Source organism: Bufo bufo, chromosome 10 (assembly GCF_905171765.1).
Source record: "Bufo bufo chromosome 10, aBufBuf1.1, whole genome shotgun sequence".
Classification (NCBI taxonomy): Eukaryota; Metazoa; Chordata; class Amphibia; order Anura; family Bufonidae; genus Bufo; species Bufo bufo.
Window position 1 is genome coordinate 88443589 of NC_053398.1, and position 11381 is coordinate 88454969.

The 11381-nt window shown below is 42.2% G+C and overlaps 1 protein-coding gene across 1 annotated transcript in view; it reads right to left on the reverse strand.

The window, feature by feature from the left end:
* Window positions 1–10710, reverse strand: part of LTBP3 (latent transforming growth factor beta binding protein 3) — a 260095-nt gene extending 249385 nt beyond the window's left edge. The window contains exons 1-3 of the mRNA XM_040409069.1: window positions 9800–10710; window positions 1293–1586; window positions 514–731 (exon numbers count right to left, since the gene is read on the reverse strand). Coding sequence (XP_040265003.1) covers window positions 514–731; window positions 1293–1586; window positions 9800–10043 — 756 coding nt within the window. The 5' untranslated portion in view covers window positions 10044–10710. The remainder of the gene's footprint in view (window positions 1–513; window positions 732–1292; window positions 1587–9799) is intronic.
* Window positions 10711–11381: the final 671 nt, after the last annotated feature.

Here is an 11381-nt window from a genome sequence, read left to right on the forward strand (position 1 = left end):
ATCCAGAGGGTAGATCACCAGTATTAAAGTCTAAAACCCTTTTAAGATACCTACCATTTTAGCACAAAACAAGCCGACCAATACATGGTGTAACGTTAGACAAAGGTGTCTAAAGATGCAACAGATTTATCAGTCAGCATGAGCCATTTTCATGAATGTGGTGCACTAAGACCAAGTTTATACAAGACAAAATTTTACACAGGAATAGAAAATATTATTTGTGTGAAGAGAATATGATATCTAATGGGAATCGGTTCATTTAATGACTCTCCTTATATTGCATGTTGGCAGATTTGTTAGTACAGTATTTCACCATTTCCTCAGTTTGTATATGAAAAATCTATAATCATAGCATTTAGTATCACCAAAATATACATGTGGAGCATAACCCTTCCATGATGAGCATCATGACAGCAAACAATACAATAACACTTGTTAGATTGTGATCACATTTTCTTATGTAACTTTAAAGACAAGATGTACCACCAACTACTTTCTCACAGTATTACTTACAGCTTGTTTAGGTAGGGTGTCTTGAAAACATCGTCCTAGAGGTTTGTAGGTGACAGGTCGGGATGGTGCTGCCTTATTTCCTTCGGGATGAGCTAGTAAGTGTTGGCTACCACCTCCTGCTGTTCCTTCAGCTCCAAGTCCCTCAATACGATGAACTTGTATGGATGCATTAGGTGGGTGATGAACTCGGACATTTAAAAGAGGTGGAAGGACCTGAACTATGAGGAGAGATAACAACATGTATCAGAGTGGATATGGAGGTAGAGATGGAAAAGATAAAACACAAGAAAGAATGGTGATAAGTCAACAAAATAATGTACAGCAATAATGATGAGTGTGGCTTTAGATGTTTGTTTGTTCATCTACCAAATACATAATAGAAAGTGTGCATAAAATATTCAGACTCAAAACGGTTGCCTTACTACAGACATAGGTGACATATCACCTGGATATACCGCCATTGTCTCAACTGACTCCTAATCACTCAAATGAAGACTAGGTAAGTGATGCTCCACTTAATCTCCTGTTGTAACAGGAGGAATCCCAGGAGCAAGACTCTCACTTATTAACTAAGACCTTGTGCGGCTACAAAAAGTCTCTCCAATCCTGGAGGACCCAAACGTATGATTTTTATAACTTTCAAATGGTCATTCTATAATCGTACATTATAATGGGAAGTAAAAACTTGCTGCCAGGTTAGTGGATTTATTTACAGTATCTATATGTAATGCAATATAAGTAATTTTCAGGACAATTCCTAGGATTTCTAAACAAAATACCTTCCGCAGAACTGTGTCCAGGGCCCAGTGGTACTGTAAGAGCAGACTGGCTGATTTTCACCCCTTTGCCTTCAGAATCATCATCTCCTGTAATAACTTGCACAGCGTAGACTGCATGTTTCCCTGAGGATGCCTCCATTCCTTCTCCTTCATTCACCTCACTTGGACTTCGCCCCACACCCCCTCCGAGAACAGCAGGGAACTGACAAAATCTCCCTGTGAATTCCGGAGGGCATAGACAGTGATTGTTGGAGGAGCACTGGCCACCGTTCATACATGTTATGGGGCAAACCACTGTGAAAAAGAAAACAGATAACATCTAATCCCTATATCTCTATTCACATGGTACAATTAAAACTGTGGACCCATGTAGCAGCTAATCTTGCAGACATTATCAATCAGCAATCAACTAACAGTAAACTTTCAATTTCAACAACTAATGATAGTCATTGAGCATGGACTCCCATATTGTTGAGTGGATTAGGCAGTGGCTGAGTGACAGACAGCAGAGGGTTGTAGTCAATGGAGAACATTCGAAACAAGGTCATGTTACCAGTGGGGTTCCACAGGGATCTGTACTGGGACCGATTTTGTTTAATAGCTTCATAAGTGATATTGCAAAAGGCCTCGATGGTAAGGTTTGACTTTTTGCTGATGACACAAAGATATGTAACAGGGTTGATGTTCCTGGAGGGAAACGCCAAATGGAAAAGGATTTAGGAAAACTAGAAGAATGGTCAGAGCTCTGGCAACTGAAATTTAATGTGGATAAGTGCAAGATAATGCACCTGGGGCGTAAAAACCCAAGGGCAGAATATAGAATATTTGACACAGTCCTGACCTCAGTATCTGAGGAAAGGGATTTAGGAGTAATTATTTCAGAAGACTTAAAGGTGGGAAGACAATGTCATAGAGCAGCATGAAATGCCAGCAGAATGCTTGGGTGTATAGGGAGAGGTATAAGCAGTAGAAAGAGTGAAGTGCTTATGCCGCTGTACAGAACACTGGTGAGACCTCACTTGGAGTATTGTGCGCAGTACTGGAGGCCATATCTCCAGAAGGATATAGATACTCTAGAGAGAGTTCAGAGAAGAGCTACTAAATTAGTACATGAATTGCAGGATAAAACTTACCAGGAAAGATTAAAGGACCTTAACATGTATAGCTTGGAAGAAAGAAGAGACAGAGGGGATATGATAGAAACTTTTAAATACATAAAGGGAATCAACTCGGTAAAGGAGGAGAGCATATTTAAAAGAAGAAAAACTACCACAAGAGGACACAGTTTTAAATTAGAGGGGCAAAGGTTTAAAAGTAATATAAGGAAGTATTACTTTACTGAGAGAGTAGTGGATGCATGGAATAGCCTTCCTGCAGAAGTGGTAGCTGCAAATACAGTGAAGGAGTTTAAGCATGCATGGGATAGGCATAAGGCTATCCTTCATATAAGATAGGGCCAGGGACTATTCATAGGATTCAGATATATTGGGCAGACTAGATGGGCCAAATGGTTCTTATCTGCCGACACATTCTATGTTTCTATGTTTGGACATCCACCTGGTTTATGGCCACACCACGGTTTTAACTGCGTCTTGGCCCGGTGGTGGCTGCTATGTGGGACAAGATCCTTAGTAGTGTTGAGCGAGCATGCTCGGCCGAACTGCTGTTCGGCTCTGTCACATGGATAGGAGACGTAGTCTTTCTCTGTGGGTGTCTCCTTCTCCCTGGCTGTAGCGCTATCCAATCGCAGTGCAGAGTGTCACAGCCAGGGAGGTTTTCTCTTCCTGGCTGTGACGCTCTGCGCTGCGATTGCACAGTGCTACAGCCAGGGAGAAGGAGACACCCACAGAGAAAGACTTCATCTCCTCCCTATTGCTCCGATGCTCAGTATTAGCATACTGAGCGAAATTTGCAGGGGGCCATAACGGGGCGCAGGAGCGTTGTTTTAAAAAGCCAGGCAGGGTGGCAGCACAGCGGGGGGTACTCGGCAGGTACAGATTTTTATCTCACTTACTACAAACCCATGAAAGCTTTAAGTTTCTTGTGTCTAGTATTCCAGCAAAGGTGTTATATTCTGTTTACTTCCAATGTACTGAACTTCTGCCTGACAACAGACACTGAATTCTAGTCACCAGCCTTAACTTAAAGGGAACCTGTCACCAGTTTTATGGTGTCCTAACTAAGGGCAACATAAATAAGTGACTGATTCTCTTAGCACAATGCTGGGTCACTTTCTTTAATTGACCCAGTCAATCTGCCAACATCTTGTATTGAAAAGCTCCAGCTGATAATGATGAGTCCTGAATATTCATGAGCTCCTGACTTTCCCCGCCCACCTGCTGCTGAATGACAGTTTGTTTCCATAGGAATCAGCAGCAGGTGGGCAGGGGAGTGGCTATAGCTCTGATTTAAATATACGCTGGACTCAATGACATCACGCCGGACACCAATCAGCTCATTAGCATGCGGCATCTTTGTGTGTATATTATGAGGTAACCATCTGTCACACCAGTAAGTGAATACATCTAAGGTACTTAGTAGTTAATGATTGTATATAATTAGTTACATTATAATCAAATATCCACATGACAGGTTCCCTTTAAGCCCATTTCTCGGATTGCCCTACTGCCAGGTCCTCTTTAAAGCTCAGGCAACTTACCACTGGGGAGAATCCCGTAAGTACTCAGGGACAACTAGCCATTGGTTGAGAATGATTTAGATTCACATGTGCAGTGTTTTATACCTGTTCAATGATGGCAGTCCTGGGATCCTCTGTTTATGCCTGTTTCTATACAAACGCGTAGGCACCATGTGATCACATTGTGGGGGCACCAATGGGATGTCCAAGCAATGTCCTCCCAATGTCTACCAACTCTTTCTAAAGAGGTGAGACAACTGATATCAAAGATAGCTGTATGTTACAGCTGGAACTCACTGCTGATGGTGCAGGCTCAGCTCCTGAGACTACACCATGCATGCACTGTAAATGTATGTTTCTTAATGTTGAGGCCCACCAACCAACAATGTATATTTATGACACAGGGGAGGGCTGTGAGGATGTGTACATGTTTGCAGTCATTTTTTAGGGCTCAAGTGCATCTAAAATAAAAAAAAATGAAGCATCTCGTCTGGAAGCAAATTGTCTAGAATATAAATATCCTCTTGATGTGTCTACAGTTCCTATTCAAAGCTGTGGTCACAGGCTTTAAATAAAATCTTGTGTAGTCTGATCCTGCAGTCATGATTTCTTCCATTGTCCCTTATTTCTTGCCAATAGAAATGGTGGATTAGGAAGAAGTATGGTTGATTTAACAGAAGAGCATACCCTTTAACTTTTATTTGTTTCTTGGACAAGATAAAAGCATTTATAAGTAATGCAGAAATATGTTAATGTCTCATAATAAAAGGATGCAACAAATATACATCATACAGAATGACATAGAGATAGAAAAGATTGAACATACATGTCATCACACATAATGATACAATGTTTATTAATTAAAATTAAAATGAATAAATGACCAGTCAATACACACACTACAGGGCTCCAGATGGCGACCAAAATGGTCGCCAATGCGACTTAGAATTTACAAATGGCGACAAAACTTTTTAGTCTTGTTGCCATTTGCGACTAGACCCGCCGGCGCAGCTCTGCAGTTGAATACAGCGGCGGCGCACAGGAGACGATAGTTCTCTGCCCCGCCGCCGATGTTCTTCTCAGCAACGCAGTGGAGGAGTCTCTCCCTCCCCCCTGTGCTGCCGCCACCGCCAATAAGAAGAGAGACACGGGAGGAGGAGGGGAGGGGCTGTGGTCACTGCGCCACCAATGAAGATAACTCACCTGTTAATACAAATACAGGAGGCGGGTGCCAGAATCCAATAGCCGGCACCCGACCTCTATGACAGGGAGCTGCGATCCGCTGCAGTTAACCCCTCAGGTGCGGTACCTGAGGGGTTAACTGCAGCGGATCACAGCTCCCTGTCATAGAGGTTGGGTGCTGGCTATTTGATTCCAGCACCCGCCTCCTGTATTTGTATTAACAGGTCAGTTATCTTCATTGGTGGCGAAGTGCGCCCCCCCCCAACACCCCAGTATAATAAACATTGGTGGCGCAGTGCGCCCCCCCAACACCCCAGTATAATAAACATTGGTGGCACAGTGCGACCCCCCAACACCCCAGTATAATAAACATTGGTGGCGCAGTGCCAATGAGGGTTAAAAAATAAAAAAAATATTAACTCACCTCCAATTGATCGCGTAGCTCCCGGTCTCCTGTTCTTTCTTCAGGACCTGTCAAAGGACCTGTGGTGACGTCACTGAGCTCATCACATGGTCCATTACCATGGTGATGGATCATGTGATGTACCATGTGATGAGCACTGATGTCACCACAGGTCATTTGACAGGTCCTGAAGAAAGAACAGGAGACCGGCAGCTACGCGATCAATTGGAGGAGGTGAGTTCATTTTTTTTTATTTTTTAACCCTCAATTGACCTTCTACTAAGCATTCTGTATTAAAGAATGCTATTATTTTCCCTTATAACCATGTTATAAGGGAAAATAACACAGTGAATAGACTTTCATCCTAGCAACCATGCGTGAAAATCGCACCGCATCCGCACTTGCTTGCGGATGCTTGCGATTTTCACGCAGCCCCATTAACTTCTATGTGGCCTGTGTTGCGTGAAAAACGCACAACATAGAGCATGCTGCGATTTTCATGCAACGCACAAGTGATGCGTGAAAATCACTGCTCATGTGAACAGCCCCATAGAAGTGAATGAGTCCGGATTCAGTGCGGGTGCAATGCGTTCACCTCACGCATTGCACCCGCGCAGAAATCTCGCCCATGTGATAGGGGCCTAAGGGTGAATAGGACAAGGGTTCCAGCCCCTAAGGGGGCTAATAGTAAGTAAAAAAAAAAACACAAACACTAAGGCTACTTTCACACTTGCGGCAGAACTGCCTGCCGGATCCGTCGATCTGGATGTGACTGAAAGCATTTGTGAGACGCATCCGGATGCGGATCCATCTCACAAATGCATTGCAAGAACGAATCCATCTCTTCGCTTGTCATGCGGACAGACGTATCCGTCTTGCATCTTTTTACACATTCCGGTATTTTGAATTCCGGTATTTTGAATGCCAGATCTGGCACTAATACATTCCTATGGGGAAAAATGCTCAGGCAAGTCTTCAGTTTTTTTTTTGCCGGAGATCTACGGTTTTATCTTTTGCCTGATCAGTCAAAATGACTGAACTGAAAACATCCTGATGCATCCTGAACAGATTGCTCTCAATTCAGAATGCATGGGGATATACCTGATCAGTTCTTTTCCGGTATAGAGCCCCTGTGACGGAACTCTATGCAGGAAATGAAAAACGCTAGTATGAAAATACCCTAAAATATTACGTTTAAATCCCCCCTTTCCCAATTTTACATATAAAATATATAAACAATAAATAAACATATTACATAGCGCTGCGTCCGAAAAGTCCAAACTATTAAATTATTAAAAAATATCTCCTATGCGGTGACCGCCGTAACAGAAATAATTAAATAAAAACCATGCGACTCGCCATTTTTTAGTCACCTTGTTACCCCAAAAAAAAGGATAGGACTGTTCTATTATGGGCCGAACGTTTCATAAAATGTGAAATGCACGCGGCTTTTTTTTTTTGGTGGTATTGAGTATCGCAATACTTTTTTATGGTGACGAAAGCGAATCAAAATTTTGGTATCGAAACAACCCTACGCCGATCTGATACCAAAATTTTGATTCGGTTTCGATTTGGCAACAAAAAATTTAATTTGGCTCCTAAATTTTTCAGTTCAGGAGCCAATGGCTACTATTTTTTTTTTTTTTGTCTACTATCAGATTCCAATGCAAAACTGACTAAATATGTAACTAAACAAAAAAATTATATTTATGCACAATTGCAATGCAAACCAGCTGAGTAAATATGATAAATGTACGGTAAGTTATTAATTAAAATATAGTTTATGCAAAAACAAATGTTACGTTTCAAGTATTATTCCGAAACTTTTAGAACATTAAACTGAATTATTACTATTTTGAATTTAAGTTCAAGTGGACGCTGTTGGTTCCTCTATATTTGTCATTGGTGTTCTATGCTAGATAGATAGACTGAATAGCACAGTGCGTCAGACAATGCTATTAAATACTTATAGGTCACTTTAGAGAGAGTGCGAATGGTGTGAATAATTAAAGGTGTCAGGGACTGTGATGGTCATTGAGATTTAAAGGCCCCTTTACATGAGTCGACAACCAGAGCAACTATCCTGAAGGAGCATTCCTAGAAACACTAATTCACAATAATTGCTCTGTGTAAATGTGCTGCTGATCGCCTTAGGGTACTTTCACACTAGCGTTTTTCTTTTCTGGCACTGAGTTCCGTCAAAAGGGCTTAATGCCGGAAAAGAACTGATCATGGAGAGTAATGGAGATGCATCAGGATGTCTTCCGTTCAGTCATTTTGACTGATCAGGCAAAAGATAAAACCGCAGCATGCTACGGTTTTATCTCCGGCCAAAAAAACTGAAGACTTGCCTGAATGCCGGATCTGGCATTTTTTTCCATAGGAATGTATTAGTGCAGACTGAAAAAAAGGTGAAAAAAATAAATGCCGAATCCGTTTTGCCGGATGACACCGGAAAGACGGATCAATGCATTTCAATGCATTTTTCTGAATGATCAGGCATTTTTAAGACTGATCAGGATCCTGATCAGTCTTACAAATGCCATCAGTTGGCATACGTTTTGCCGGATCCGGCAGGCAGTTCTAGCGATGGAACTGCTTGCCAGATCCTTCTGCCGCAAGTGTGAAAGTAGCCTTAAAAATAAGCAAACATTTGTTGATTGGGGTGATAGCATCGCTGATGTAGACACCAAAATCATTGTTGCTCGGCAGTAGATTATTTACTGTAAACAGGGACTTGCTGCTTGGAAACAATGAATCTGTATGGGGACAAGTGACCTCAGTAGCGAACACTGGTCCCCATACAGCGGAGGTGATTGCCAGGGGCGTAACTACCATAGCGGCAGACCAGGCGACTGCTATGAGGCCCAGGGCAAGAGGGGGCCCAGTCTTAGTTGGGATTATCTCCTCTTCTACTGGAGGTAAAAACTTGGTCAGGGTTCTACCCTCTAAAGGAACAACTTTTAGCAAATGAAGCAGTGGAAAAATGGCCAAAAGGTCATTTAAAAGGGTTTAGGCAGAAACCCTTCTGTCCTGTGTGGGGGGCCTGGTTTGATCCTTGCTATGGGTCCCTTACTTCTCTATGTACGCCACTGTTGATCGCTGTATGTAAATGCAGTTCTCAACTCTGCTCATGATCAGGCAATTATCAGGAATGAATGGTTTGTTCCTGATAATTGTCTGCACAGTTGGCCCATATAAAGGGGCCTTAGCCCTTAAAAGGGTTGGCCCATCTAATTCATTATAGTACATATCGCCAGGATATGTCATCAATGCTAGATAGATGTGGGTCCTACCTCTAGGACCCGTACCTCTCTCTAGAAGGGTCTCACAAAGTGAAGGAGAACTCACCGCGCATGCACAACCTGTTCTCCCTTCACTTCTACGGGAGTTCCAAAAAGGACAGAGCGAGTGCACACAGCCATTTCTGGAACTCTTTTAAAAGTGAATAGAGAACGCACAGCGCAAGCGAGGCCACCTCTCTATTCACCTCTGTGAGTGTTCTGGAAATAGCTAAGGCAGTGCTTGGCTTTTTTGGGCACTCCCGTAAAAGTGAATGGAGAACATGCTGTGCATGCACTGTGTGCTCTCCATTGCTTTTGGGGCCCCTTCTAGAGATGGGTGTGGGTCTCAGAGGTGACATTGATGGGAATATCCTAGCGATATGCCAACAATGTGTGAGATTGGCCAACCCATTTACAAATCTGCAAAATAAACATGAATTAAACAATTAAAAATGTGTGTCCTCGACAAAATCTATGTAATCACTAATTATAAGAACTACCGTATGTAGCACAGGAAAGAGAGAAGTGGATGGGCTTCTAATCAACACATTTCACACAATAGAGACAAATTTGATATTTTCAAGACACATCTCTCTTTGGAGCACAGGTATATTTTTGTGCTTTGTACAAATCTCTATCCTGATAATCACCAACATACAAATTCCTATTTGCTTGTGTCATGGTGCCACCCTGCTGGAAAACAGCCAATTTTAATCAATGGGCCGCAGTAAAAAAAAAACATTAGTTCTTTATTATGTTTATTAACTGTAGCATTATTTTTCTAGTATCACTATTGCTCAGTGTGAAGACGGTTGCTTTATACCTCTGTGTACAGTATACAGTTAATGTATAGGAATTAAAGTACAATGTGTCACAGTAAAAGAAAGTCACCTCATTTGTTGATTTATTGCAGAGGAATGACTATGGCCTGTAGGATATGCTATCTGTGTGCCTACGTCAAGCCCCAACTGGCCAGTGTCTGAGTGGAACAAATACTCACCCACTCTAAATCCAGATCCTGTCAGCGTGTCTGTGGAACCTCCATTCTCAGCTATCAGCGTCATGTTGCTCCCAGGTTTGCAGACGTCATGACAATAGCCTTTGTGACATGTCCTTTGACATACTACTGGGGCAAAGACCACCTTGAAGCGCTCACGCGATGCAGCCGGAGAAAAGTAACAAACAAATGTTCCCAACCAGAGGATCAGGATAGAAAATGTAGGATAGAAACGTGCTGGAGCCATGCTGAAATTACAGAAAGTGTCCCTGTGTGTTGTCTATGTGTATTTAGCCTTGTCCGTTTGACACTTTACTGTCACTGCTTATTATTGCCTGTTACCTCTCATGATTACCTCATCCGGAATAGGACAGCGTCCACGACAAAGAATTTACCATCCACTTGGTAGTAGGAAAGCTGTGCTACAGGACAATCCTATGTATACTTGTGCATAGTGTAAGTGAGTCGCCTAATTATACTTTCTGGACAGATGCTCAAAATGTTATCTCCTACATATCCGCTACAATACGCAATATATTGTCCCATAGAATGAAAAATGTTAGATTATACCTGCTTCTAAGATCAAATGTAGATTTCTATGCTTAGAATGTTATTACCTACCAGAAAAATTAAACTGGCTAAAGAAAGAAAAAAACGAAAAGAAAGGCAGACTGGAATGCGAGAAATGATGATGAACGAACGGATGAGGAGACACAAAAAAAGCAGTCAGCTAGAGGGAGAAAAGAAACAAAGAGAAAGCTTTCGCAGACAGATGTAGGCATGCACATAGACAGTGACAGTCCCTGAAGCCGGAGGCTCTGGTAAAAAAGTTTTTCCGGATGGGAGCAATGTCTTGAGAGCAGCCAGGGAAGAAACAGAGAGTGAGAAAACAGGAAGACGGAGGAGGGGGAAAAAGGGAGTTAGAGAGGCAGGCAAGGGAGGAGGGACAGGCACTGAAGGTGGGAGTAGTCTGGAAAAGAGGGAGAACAAAAAAAAAGTTACATACAGCAAAAGGCTTAACGTAAAAGTGCATAGACACAAAGAAAATATACTGAGTGTGAACCCAGTGACATAATCATACAGCAAGTGTGACAAACTGTGAGTATGAGACACCGCAATAAGTGCAGAGAGGCAGACGAAGAGACATCACAGAGACAGGGAAGGAAAAATACACCAAACGTGTGTCTCCTACATGAGAATTTAGGTCTAGTATATCTGACAGGATGGAAAAGATATTCTTCAAATCTTTTACATTCAATACAATCCTTTCTTATTATTCTGGTTATACTGTACACATGCAGAAACACAACATACATTGCTTTGAAAATATTTTCACTCTCATATTAACAAACATAACAGTTTTTTATTTCATATTACTGCATGAATACAATAATCCCCTGTCTACCATGCTGTAAATAATATGGCGTATGTGTGCTAGTTAGGTTGGCCACTTGCTACACACCCAAAAAATCTGGACACTCTAGGCCAGGCATGGCCAACCTGCGGCTCTACAGCTGTTGTAAAACTACAACTCCCACCATGCCCTGCTGTAGGCTAATAGCTGTAGGCTGTCTGGGCAAGCTGG